The sequence below is a fragment of the Lontra canadensis genome, unplaced genomic scaffold (genome assembly GCF_010015895.1).
Source record: "Lontra canadensis isolate GAN:19392208 unplaced genomic scaffold, GSC_riverotter_1.0 scaffold3, whole genome shotgun sequence".
In the NCBI taxonomy this organism is placed as follows: Eukaryota; Metazoa; Chordata; class Mammalia; order Carnivora; family Mustelidae; genus Lontra; species Lontra canadensis.
The window spans coordinates 20,906,808-20,919,922 of record NW_022630997.1 but is presented as its reverse complement, the minus strand read 5'-3'; the positions used below and the strand labels follow the sequence as shown (position 1 = coordinate 20,919,922).

The window sequence follows — 13,115 nt, the reverse complement described above, 5'->3', positions numbered from 1 at the left end:
TGGCCCTGAGGTGCCACCTCCTTACCTCTGGCTCTGCTTTTGTATGCGTGTCTACAGAAATACTGTTTGTGTGTGAGCATGCTCTAATGTGGGTGGTTTTTGGTCTGTGACTTGTTTTGTTGCCTTAGTTCTATTTCTTGGGAACAGTCTAACTTCTCTACGTTCAAAGGTGTGACCGTTCTGTGAGAGTGCTGGCACTAGGAATAGAGAGAAACGCTCTGAAAAGAAAAAAGACTGGAAAGCCAAAGAATAGGGCCACATGCAGAGGGAAGGGGCAGCTGAAAAATCAGGGGTGATTGGTGAGTCTTTGATCCTGATCTCTAGACTCACAACAACCGGCAAAGTCATCCAGCTCTCAGCCCGGGGGCCGTGTGGGTGCAGGCAATAGGGGACAGACATACACATGCATGGATTCACAATGACACTCAAAACACCCATCACGGGCCAGGCCATAGGGGCTCCGTTACAGCAGCACACAAGACAGCGCTGACCCCATCCTCCCCTCTGCCCGGTGATGAAACGGACCCGAAACCCACCAGACACGGCCGGTTACCTGCTGGAAGCGGAAGGACTCCGACCGCTTCTTCTGGTTGAGCTGCCACTCTTTGAAGTGGAGCACAGCCTCGTCCACGTTGACGATGCCCAGCTTCACCTGCTCCTGGAGGGTGATCAGCTGCCGCTGACCTGGTGTTTTCATCCCAGCAAAAGGGTCATATATACTCGACTGAGGCCTGTCCCTCCATGGTCGGACGAGAGGCTCTGCAAAGGATGGCAAAACTCAGGGTGACAGCTCCCCGACCTGGGAGGGCAGGCAGGCAAGTGGGGTTAACGAGGCTGGTCACCGGCTCAGGAGGACGCATCTCAAGAGAACGATTCCATGTGGAATGAAGAAGGTGGGCACAGGACAACGAAGCAGGGAGGGGGAAGCAGCTAATGACTTCAAAGCCTGTTACACTAAAGTAGACAAGGCCACAGCATTTTAGGAGGCAGGAACAGCACCCACTGGGCAAGTCAACAGAACCTCTCGAACTTGAATGACCAAGAAGCCATTAGACATTAGTCATTGAGACTAAATTTCTCAATTTAGACACTACTGACACCTTGAACTGGAGAGTTCTTTGTTGGGGGGGGGCATCTTATATGCTGTAGGATGTGTAGCCTCATCCCAGGCCATCCCTCTACCCACTAGAAGCCAACAGCCTCCCCTGCCTCAGCTGTGACAACCAAAAATATTCCAGACATTGCAAGCATCCTCTGGGAGGCAGCACAGTGGTTGAAAACCGCTGCTTTAGACTAAAATCCACTCCCAGAAGAGAAAATACAGGAAATTCAGAGAAAGAGAAAATACAGGAAAGCAGGATGCTTTCCCCAACATGCTCCGGCCTTTTACTTTCCTCCCTGCCTCCAAACTGCATGGGCACCATGACTGTGGACCCATGGACATGAAATGCCCAAGAAGACTGGAATGTCAATGGAACCAGGATCTAGCTCCAGTGTCACCAGGTATAAATTAGGTGCTAAGTGGTTCTCCTTGGGTTGTTCCTCTGCCAACCTCTCCTCCACATTACGAAGTCATGGTTCTCTGCTTTGGAGATTCTCAGGAAATATGAAGGCAACCCCTCTCTTTCTCCAGCTGTGAGTCCATTAAGTTCCATGGAGAATGAGTTCCCTGCAGACATGATTGGGCCACTGGGGCTTGTGAGGATGACCCGACATTTTACTGCTCATTTCACGCAGGGCTATCTCTGAATCTGAATTTCTCTAGCAACACCCCCTCTGGACATTGTGATTCAGGAAGAGAGCAAGAAGGAAAATGAGAGAGGACTTCAAAGAAGTTCATCTGTCATCTTCACAGCCATTCACTCATCTGTCTATACACACCTACAAACCTTTCTCCCAGACTTGCCTTCTTCAAGGCTGTCTTTAATTGTGCTGAAAGATGGGATGTGGGGAGAAAACAAAAAGCATATGCCCATCAGTTCCACTCTCCTGCTACCTAAGTCCTTGGGATGCCTTCCAAAGCTTAGATGGCGTCGTGTCTCCTTTTCATAAGAATCCTCACTGGGATAACATTGAGTGTCTCTCTTTAGTACGCAGAAGTTAATTAAGAAAAAAAGGAGTGCGTATCTCCTCATACTTCCCGAAAAAGTCTTTTGAGGAGGAAAAAAAAAAGGAAGAAAAATGTTACCCAACCACAAGCAAAATGTCTCTTAAATAAAAGTTGAATAAAGTGTTGCTTAGCCAGTACGGCTGGTGTAAGTAAATAGCAGGTAAGGCTGTATCCTTAGATAAAGCCTGGGCCCCAGGCCACCCACTTTCATCCTGTTGGCACCAATCTCACTATTTACACTGTTTTGTGTGCTGTCACAGATACGTTCTAGTATGTTTGTGTTCTCGGTATGATCAATCTGTACATTATTCTAAGGTGCCCCAATCTCTTCTCCTCTCCCCTCACCATCAGTACAGACCATGCAAGGTATCCCCTGGACCTCTCTGTGTTTCAGGGCTGAGGAGTCGTTACACCTGCGAATCACTGAAACACAAATGCTCCCGCCATCCAGAAGTTCAGGTCATATGAAAGGAAGCTGAGCACGTGGGACTTACCTTTCCGGATGCTCTCTGAGGAAACGTAAAAATTCCCAGGCCGCTCTTGACTTTTTTCTGCAAAAACTATGAGATAAAGAATATTCTAGGTAAAAGCCAAATCAGATTTCTTTCTAAGGGGCTTCATAATATTTTAGATATTTACTGGAAAAAAAGACCAAAATCTTATGCAAAAAGGAAATGGTGGCTCACATTCTGAGCCACCGTATGCAGTTCTGTAAAACACACCTCTCGTAGGAGGCAGCAAAGGTGCCAAAACTAGAGGGATTATGGAACGAAGGCATCCCAAACAGACAGGGTCTCGACGCCAGAAAGACAAAGCCAGCCAGAGGGTATGACGGATCGTTCAAGAAAAGGGTAACGTGGACAAGAACGTGGGCTGGGCCTGGAGCACCTTGAAACTGGAGAATAAAAGGAAGTGCCACTCAACATGTCACCAGGGGCCATAAGACAGAACTAGGAGCAATGGAGCAGACACCATGTGTGTACAGCTCCAGAGGGACTTAGATGGAGTCAGTCATGAGCAACAGTCCCATCACTGCTAATGGGGAAAATGGAGAAGGGACAAACACTCCCTTGGTGGTAGGAACGCACAGGGATGAAGGCTCCCTGGATTCAAACCCTGCCTTGGCCACGTAGGAGCCACGTGATCATGGACAAGAGGCTTGGCCTGTCTCTGCCTTGTTTTCTTATCTATCAAATGATGATGACAATAGTACCTTCCTCTCTAGGTTGTTGCGATGATTACATGAGCTAATATATGGAAAGGGCTTAGAACAGTGGCGGTCATGAGGAAGCACTCAGCGTTAGCTAATCCTTGAGCTGGATGCCAAGGGCACAGGGGTCCTTTGGCCTGCTAGTTAACATGACTGAAATCTGCAGGGTGCTCTACAGTTTATAAATGTGTTGTCCCATCTGACCCTCACAGTCAGGCTCTGCAGAGTGTTTTAGGGATTATTATGATATATGCATTGATGTTTACGTGTATCATTATGAGACCCATTTTACAGATGAGGAAAGGAAAGATAAAGAGAGTGAAATAAATGACTGACCTCATGACCCAGGCCGGGACACAAACCCCGGGGTTCTGGCCTTCAGACCACTGTCCTTTTTGTCATCTCCTGCCTCGCTTTCCTCTGCTTCCCCAGTTGCCTAGCAAGTCCTTTAGGGATCTTTGGGAATCACCCATGGCCCTGTCCCCACAGTGAGCCATAACATGAACACTTTCTCCTCTCCCCACCTGCCGCTTAGGTATTATCAATATATATTCACTTAGAAGCAGCCCTGGGGACAAGGATCCAGGGGCAAAGAGTCAACATGGGAAGTGAGGGAAGTGAGACGGGGAAGTGGATAAAGCCATACAGGGTCTGTAGCCAGTAAGTTATCGGGGTGGGCAAGCTGGGGAGCTCTGGAAAGCAATGTAGAACACGTACCTCAGAGTTCTTCCAGCAGAAGGGAAGGGATGCTGGGGTATTTAGCCACCAGTCCATCCGTCACTGGCTGCTGGGGCTCAGAGGTGTTAATCCCCCAACCCTTCTAGCCTGCCTTGCAAAAGGGCAGAGGCAGCTCTGGCTGCCCGAGAAAGCGGTCAGACTAAGAGACACGGGTTCTGACCAGCAGTGAGCAGCCAATGGGCACAGAAATATACAGAGCTGTGGGATGTGGGGAGAGCACTAAGAGTGTCTGCTACACATGCCAAAGAAGCTGTTACCCAGGGGAACAGCAAACCACAAGCATGGGTAGCACCTGACTGTCCATCATGTCCCTGAGCTCTAGTCCTACCCAGCTTAGGATCTGCCAGGTTTAACGACTCAAAATCAAAACTGAAAAAAAAAATGCAATATTTGAGATAGAAATTATTTGCTGTTTGTCTGAATTTCACATGTAGCTGGTCACCCTGTACCTGGGGCTCTGGTTGAGGGTTATTTCCCAATTTGTGATCTCCTTTTGTCACACCTCCCACAACTTCTTAATGCTCTTAACAAGGGAATGGAGGTCAGGTGCACAGATCTGGCAATTCCTAGCTCTTACAGTATCTGTAATCCTCTCAACACAATTGAGTCTTAAAAGAGAGTGAAACTGACAATGCGTCAGCATCTAACTGACATCCCGGGGACCACTGTGAAGAAGTCAAACCTGGCTCTCACCAGTTTGTATTAGTGTATGTAGGTAGACAGCCTAGCATAGTGGCTGAAAGCCAGGACTGTGGAATCTCGTGTCCAGAGTTCAAATCCTGACTCTGCTACATGGTAATAGCCACCCCAGTAGGTCTCCATCTTCCTCAACTGTACAATGGAGATGATAACAGCCTTTACCAAATACATTATTGTAAAGATGAAATGACATGTTCCAGATGGAGTACTCTTGGTAGATTTCAATAAATGTCAACTATTAAAAATTAATGATAGTAATAGTTTCAGGAGATAAAAATATACCAGTATTCTTGCCATCTGGAGTAGAGGTCTGTCTTCATACGGCACGTGAATACGTCTGGGAAAGCCAGAATTGACCCTGACAATGGCCCGTGGGCCAGCTCCAGAATCTGCCCTGAGCTCTAACCCCATCTCCTGGGGCTAGTTAGAGACCATTCAGATGGGCAGAGTCTCAGCACAGTGGTTCAGAAGCTAAGAGGATGAGAGGAATTCTTGTCAAGAAGCCCCAAAGAGCCTGCTGACCATCTCTCCCTGCCACACTTGCCTTTAGAAATGTACGGCTCATTGTCAGGCAGGTGGTGAGTGCCAGGGGTACCGGCCTCAGGCCTGGGCACTGGCACGGGGGGTCTGTTGGCCAGGTCCACAGTAAAGGCCTCATCGTCATCTACTGTGTGATACACATCTTCTTCCGGACCTCCGTGGTGTAGCTCCCGCTCCAAACCGGCCATTCCCATGCTGTTACCTGGAAACACAGAGAAAAGTGCCTGAAAGCAATGACCAAACAAACTGGGTGATTGACAGTCATAAGAACAGAGTGAGTGACCATAACTTTATTTGCCCAGTACTGCCCTTCAGCAAAGATCTTCCCCTGTACCGTCTCCTGTACAAGCTACTGAGAACCCCACGCGAAGCAACTGAGAAAACGCTGATGTCACCATCAATGCAGTGAAAGGGAGTGAGCTCTAGGCTCTATCATCTTAATTTTACTGCTGGCATTCAGTTATTCATCCCACTGGGACTATAGAAAAGGGAGCATAGGCCCCAAAGCCAAAGGACCCTTGGAACCACCCCCTGGTGCCTGGGCAGCAGCATGAGGGCAGCCAGGAGTCCTCTCCACCAAAGGCTCCAGCAACAAAATGACCACATCAAATCCTTGCCATGGACTTCCTCTGTGCCAAGTGCTGTTCCAAGTATATTACCCACATTATCTCCTTAGACGGTGTTAACGATACTGTGGAAGAACTACAATCACTCTCGTTTCCAAATGAAGAAGCTGGGCCCTTGGGGATTTAAATAATATGCCCATAGTTACCTAAAGCTGATTGGCATCCAGGAAAGCTGGCTCCAGAACCTGTCTCAACATCCATGCTCTATGGGTTTTTTTGCAACCTTTGCCCCCAGCTCTGCCATCCACCAATCAGAAAGAAGCTTGCCTCTCCCCCTCTGTTCCTGGGGTCCCACAGCCATAAGGTTTTTGCTGCCCCCTTCCTGGTGACAGGCTGCAATACTCTGCTGGGACCTGCTTACAGTGGGTTTGAGAATCTCGCAGACCCAACCATATGCCATCGCCCCTCATCCACATGAGCTGTGTGACCTCGGGTACCTCATATACCCTCTCTGAGCCTGATTTCCCTCTGAGACCTATTCACAATGTACTGTGAGGTCAAAACGAGACAGTAGAGGAAAAGCACCCAGCTCAGTGCCTACACATAGTAGGGGTTCTCCTCTTATTTCCTTCTTCTCCCCAGCACCACACTGCTGTCAATAGATCTTTATTAAATGCCTGTTTGAGATACAGAAATGCATAAAGCTTGGGCCTTCTTCCTATGGGATTTCCAATTCAGTGATTTATCAGAAGCTTTTTAGTTGCCTCTTTTCTGAGCTGTGGGGAGACCACTCTTGGCTTCCCTGTGTCCTGGGTCCAGAAGACTCATTGACCAGGGGGTCCCAACTCATCCAGGGGCTCTGAGTTCTAATGCTCTCCCTTCGAGAAAGTTTCCAACTAGTAGAGAAGTTCCCACTTGTTCATCTTTGAACATCTTGTACAAGGGCATGAAGAAATTCTGGAGAGGCTTGTCTGATGTTAACAAAATGAGGCATCCTGGGAGAGCAGGTGGCTACCCTACTAGTGACAGTGATTCCCAAGGTGCCTATCCTCTTCTGCTTTTATAGCATGAGAACAACCATAGACAATAGTAAGTGAATGGATATAAAGTGTTCCAATAAAACTTTTTTTTACAAAAACAGGCTAGCCAGGCTATGGTTTACCTACCACTACTCAGAACTGTTCTTTCCTCTTCACTGTCAAAACTGCTTCTCCCATCCTGAATCCCATCCTCTTAGCATCCTGCTTTCTATGCCTACTTCATTAACAGACCCCACTCCCATTAACTGTAAATGATTGGACAGAGTTAAGAAATCAGCCACACAACTGAACACCTTCCCTCTCTGACCTTCAATGATAATAATAATGACAACAACAACAATAATCATAAACCTTTGTTGCTTGCTCTATGCCCAGGCCTGCTCTGAGGCCCACTAGACAATACATCATTTAATTCTCACAACATTCACCTGAGGACACTGAGGCCCAGAGGAGTTGAAAGCTTATCCAAGGTTTTCCAACCAGCTGAAGGGGGAACTAAATACGGATCAGAGTTCATGTTCTTAACCATGACGCAAGACAGGCTCAACTAAACAATGTTTGCGTACACTCCCTTATGTTCTCCAAATTCTCCAGAAAGTTGTCTCCTGAGGGCACTTGATCACATTTCATTCTTCTCTGTGTCCTCTGGCCCAACATCCAGAGCAGTGAGTAGCTCATAGTTAGTACTCAATAAACTTTAGTCAAATAAAAATAAGCACATGCATTTTAAAATAGGTCTTGTTGGATGCAGCTTATTACCCAAATGAGTGGCTCCAGTGGTATGAACTCCTTCCTGGCCTACTGTGACAGGCTGATGGGCAGCTCACGGGAATGGAGTGCCTTCAATCATGCCATATGCCAGGTACGTGGCAGCCCATTCGGCGAATGGAGCAACCGTCACATGGAACCAGCCAACGTTCTTACGTTTGCTTCTCTTTCCCTCTTTTTGCTTCCCTGCTCACAGTTGCAAATTACCTTCTAAAAACTTGCGGATCATAGAGTCCTTAGTGGTCCGAGAGAAACCATCTCCAGGGATTGGATTAGATGTACCGGCTTGAAGCATTTCAACATCTATAAGAAAAGGAAACTAAGAGTTTAGATGTTGTTCTTTCACATAGGCAAGGAGATTTTACAGATGAATGTACAAGATTCGACGAATCAAGAGATCGTGAACTAAGAGATCCAAGAATTCATGAATCCATCCATCTTCCCACCCACGCATGCATGCGTCCACCCATCTGTCCAACGATCTATCTGCTGAGTAAGAACCCCCTGTGAGTGTGAGGTACAGAGGAGAGCAACATTCACAACTGTCAGGCCCTTTCCTAGACCACGGGACTCAAAAAGGTATAGATATTATGCTCGTCCTCATTTGAAACAATGGGCTTAATTTTTAAATGGATAATATAGCGTTGTTTATAACAACCACACACCAAAGGGAAGCAGAAGTAACAAAGAACAGATAAACTGGTTTACTCAAACTGTACGCAACAATTAAAAAGATGATGTTGGAGCCACTCCTAGCACCATAGTGCCATCTCAACAGCATAGCCAAAGAACTCTATCTCTAGGTCACCCACGGACATGATTATTTATAAGGAGGAAGCACACTGATCTTTGGTTTTCATTATTAAACAAGAACCCACAAAGACCAAAACTGTGTATGAAAACCATGCAGTTCTCACAGTAGCTTTCTACTGTAACCCAAGTAACCAACAGTGCCCTATAACTTTATGACTCTGAAGTATCTGAAGTATGCTTTTTGGGAGCAAAATTTCAGCCTTATATTAAAAGTAGAGCTTTGATATTGTCAAAAATTGCACTTTCACTGAGTCATATCACTGAGTCATATCACACAATGAGGACTTATTTGCTTAGGCAAAATATGCAGACTGAAGTTGAACAGTATACTTTGAGAAAAAATGGCTTGAATTTAATCAGTATACATAGTTATGCCATTTCCTTACCACTTTGATCTTTGGGGACCAGCTAAATAAAATCTGGTGGATTTGTATGAAGACTTCAAAGCAACCATTTATGTCACATTTCCCAAGAACAGTCACTGAGAAGAGGTCCTGGTCATGAAGTAATATTAAGGATGATAAACATCATATGACATAATCCTTGTTTTGAAACAAAAAAAATTTTTTTTTTTAGATTTTTTTTTTCATGACAGAGAGAGAGAGAGGCAGAGGCAGAGGGAAAAGCAGGCTCCCCACAGAGCAGGGAGCCTGATGTGGGACTTGATTCCAGGACCCCAGGACCATGACCTGAGCCGAAGGCAGATGCTCAACTGACTGAGCCACCCAGGTATCCCGAAACAAAATATTTGTATATTCCTAGAAAAAAAGACTAGAGAGGAATATGCCAAAATGCATATAGTGGCTATTTCTGAAGTAGTATATGTTATGGACATTTTATTTTCTATTTTATACATGCCTTTGTCTTCCAAATTATCTATGGTGGCTTTTGGGGCTTTCATAAATGAGAAAAACTTTATTAACACTTTCTTTTTAAAGATCCAGATAATTATGATCAAATATATACAATCAGATTTTCAAAGCAAAAATAATTTCAGGTTATTAAAAAAATAAATTGTGGCTCACCTGTCAATTATCAGATTAACTGATTTTTTTAATTATAAAAAAGGACAGATTTTAAACTTTGTAGGGACCAGACATTACATTATTACATAGCACAGCTCTTAGTTCCATACTCCTGTGATAATCAAAATATAAATTATATGACCATAAAAAACCCATAAAATTGAATGAAAAATCTGCAGACTGGTGTTTTTGGTATGATATGGTTTATATAAAGTTTTAAGGCCTATAAAACATTACATGCTGGGAAGGATAAACATTGAATTCATGGTAACGGTTACCTCTGGAGATGGAAGGAAGACAATTAGACTCCAGAGGGGGCTCATGGGGGGGGGCTATAATATGTAATTTTTTAAAAATCTGAGACAATAAAAAAAGAAAAAAAATGCATACTCTTGATCAATCAGAACCTTTAACAAATACAACATTTTAGAAAATCAATATAGTAACTATTGCCTCCAAGAAGGGGAGAATAAGATTCTGTTTTTGTATTTGCTTATATATGCAAAAAGCAGCTCTAGAAGTAGACAGAAAAAATTAAGATCAGTGGTTTCCCAGCACTCAAAAGATGAGGGACAAGGACTGGAGAAGGATTTTTCACCATTCACCCTTTTAGAGTTGAGTTTTTTAATCTACTGAAAAAAATAATATAAAGAAATACAATGCTTGGGTCATGTTTATGTTACCTTAAATGTTATCCAAAAAAGAAGAAGAAAAACCAATTCCTTTTTTCTACCTTTTGGGTTTATTGTTTCCTGACACGGCAGAGACATCACATGGGCTATAATGGACCTTGATACTCTCTAGTCCAAAGCTCTGCAGTTCTGAGTGAGGAACCTCTCCTGTCACCGCTGAGTTCTATAACGTAAGGCACAGAGACATCAGGGTGATGGAACTGATTCTGAAACATACCTGGAGGTGTTTTAATTTTAAAAATTAAGTTTGTGATAAGAACTGACACATAATTCATTCTTTAAAAATTCAAGGCCAAAGGCGCCCAGGTGGCTCAGTCAGTTAAGTGTCTGCCTTCGACTCAGCTCATGGATCCCAGGATCCCTGGATTGAGCCCCACATCAGGATCCCTGCTCAGCGGGGGAGCCTGCTTCTCCCTCTCTCCTTGTTCCTCATCCTCTGCACATGCTCTCTGTCAAATAAATAAGTAAAAATCTTAAAAAAAAAAAATTCAAGGGGTGTCTGGGTGGCTCAGTGGGTTGGGACCTCTGCCTTCGGCTCAGGTCATGATCTCAGAGTCCTGGGATCGAGCCCCACGTCGGGCTCTCTGCTCAGCAGGGAGCCTGCTTCCTCCTCTCTCTCTGCCTGCCTCTCTGCCTACTTGTAATCTCCGTCTGTCAAATAAATAAATAAAATTTAAAAAAAAAATTCAAAAGGGGCGCCTAGGTGGCTCATTCAGTTAAGTGTCTGCCTTCGGCTCAGGTCATGATCTCAGGGTCCTGGGATCGAGCCCCGCATCGGGCTCCCTGCTCAGCGGAGAGCCTGCTTCTCCCTCTCCTTTCTCTGCCACTCTGCCTACTTGTGTGCTCTCTAGCTCTCTGTCAGATAAATAAATAAATAATCTTTAAAAAAAAATTCGAGACCAGAAAATTCTACTTATTTGAGATTTGCTGTTCAACTCACTGAACTGTGGTTTTATTTCCCCCATAGAGTTAGAAAGGTGGGACGAAAGGTGTATGCCATAAACACTGTGTTACTCTACCTCTAAACACCCCTACCCCAAACCCCACCCTCCTAGCCACCTGACCCTGACCCAGCCTACTTTTGAAACTCCTCATTCACACAGCAATAAAACACAGAGGAATCCATCCCAAAGTAAAGACTTGCTTGGATCAGACACCCTAGAGATGAGGGGAGGGAGAAATTCCACAGGCCTGGTGCTGCACCCTCTAGGAAATCACAGCCCCCTCAGACTCCAGCATCTCCAAAAACCTGGGCAGAGCAGCGCCAGGACAATTTCTTTTCTTTTTTTTTCTTTTTTCTCTAAATTCAATTAATTAACATGTAGTGTATTATTAGTCTCAGAGATAGAGGTCAGTGATTCATCAGTTGCATACAACACCCAGTGCTCATTACACCACGTACCCTCCTTAATGCTTGTCACCCAGTTACCCTCCCCTCCAGCAACCTTCAGGGTTTTCCCCCATAGTTAAGAGTCTCTTATAGTTTGTCTCCTTCTTTGTTTTTATCTTATTTTATTTTTCCCTTCCTTCCCCTATGATCCTCTGTGTTGTTTCTTAAACCCCACAGTCGAGCACCAGGACAATTTCAATCACCAATAACCAAACCCCCAGGCTGGCAACACCAGAGTATAAGTTTCACAACCAGCCACTCCCTTTGACAATGGTAAAATAGTCACCCAACAGCCTAGCTATTTTTACTAACAAAGTTCAATTTGAGAACTGATTTCCACATCCAAGAGGTCGATGCACAATTAAAGAAGCTACAAAGAGTCTTAGAAAAATAAATGTGGAAGAAACTGGCTGCAGCATGACCAGCCCTGGCTGGACCTGGTGTGCTAATGTCACAAGGGTACAGGCTTCTGTCCCCAGTATGATGACCCCCATCCTAATATGCGGGGGGTTTTGTGGATGAAAGCATTAAAAAGGAAAAAACAATGAGTACTATTAATAAAACATATCAACATCAGGATCCCTTGATACAATGCACTGAGGAGGACACAACACCGTTTCTATGGTATTCTTCCAAAAATTTACAACCTCAGTCTACTCACAGAAAACAGGTAACCAACCCAAACCGAGGGGCAGTCTACAAAATAAATGATTAGCATTCAAGACAAAGAATGACTGAGGGACACTTACACATTGGAGGAGACTAAGGAGAAATAAACACATGCATTGTGAGATGTTCTGTAGTCTCAGCATCTAAGATCCCATCAGCGTCTAGCATCCCCCCTACAGGGCAGGGAAAACTAGTGCAACGTGAACAAGGCCTAGAGGTCTGTTGATGGTACTGCACCAACGCTGATCTGGCTTTAGTAATTACACTGCGGTTATACAAGAGCTAGTATCCGGAAAACCTGGATGAAAGGGATACAGGAACACTGGCATTTCTGCAATTTCTAAGTCTAAAAATAGTTAAAAATAAAAAGGGTTTCTTTAAAAAAAGGGGGGGGGGGGAGAAGAGGAGGGGAGGAGATTTGAAAAGCAGAGTAGGAAATGCAATGGGAAAACTAAAGAAGCACAGCCCCCAGGGATGACCTACATTGACCCTTTCCTGTCCACCTATGGACTATGTCACCTTCCAGTGACACCTGTGAGCCATGCACATTGGGTACTGTGACCCAGGTGGAGCTAAACGGGCCACCTGTGACAGATTTTTTTTTCCTTTGTAATCACACCTTAATTAGGCCTGCCAAATATAAGTCCTGTGACCTTAGTAGAGTCATTTCTTCTCCCTGAGCCACGCTGGAAGGGTGAGGAGAGGCTTGGACACTAGGGTCAAAATGCAAGGTTCCAATTTTGATTCTTCCACTCCCGGAGACAAGACTAAGACACCCACCGGTCTGACACCAAGCAGACTTCTTAGATCCATCTGTTGGTTCAGCCTCCCAAGATGACCAGGGGCCATGGTGGC

The 13,115-nt window shown here is 45.0% G+C and overlaps 1 protein-coding gene across 5 annotated transcripts in view; it reads right to left on the bottom strand.

The window, feature by feature from the left end:
- PIK3AP1 (phosphoinositide-3-kinase adaptor protein 1) overlaps positions 1 to 13,115 on the bottom strand; it is a 115,855-nt gene that overhangs the window by 26,527 nt on the left and 76,213 nt on the right. For all 5 annotated transcript variants that reach the window (XM_032883306.1, XM_032883298.1, XM_032883315.1 and 2 more), the window contains 4 exons: positions 7,879 to 7,974; positions 5,302 to 5,499; positions 2,605 to 2,670; positions 554 to 759 (listed from right to left, as the gene is read on the bottom strand). In XM_032883306.1, coding sequence (XP_032739197.1) covers positions 554 to 759; positions 2,605 to 2,670; positions 5,302 to 5,499; positions 7,879 to 7,974 — 566 coding nt within the window. The remainder of the gene's footprint in view (positions 1 to 553; positions 760 to 2,604; positions 2,671 to 5,301; positions 5,500 to 7,878; positions 7,975 to 13,115) is intronic.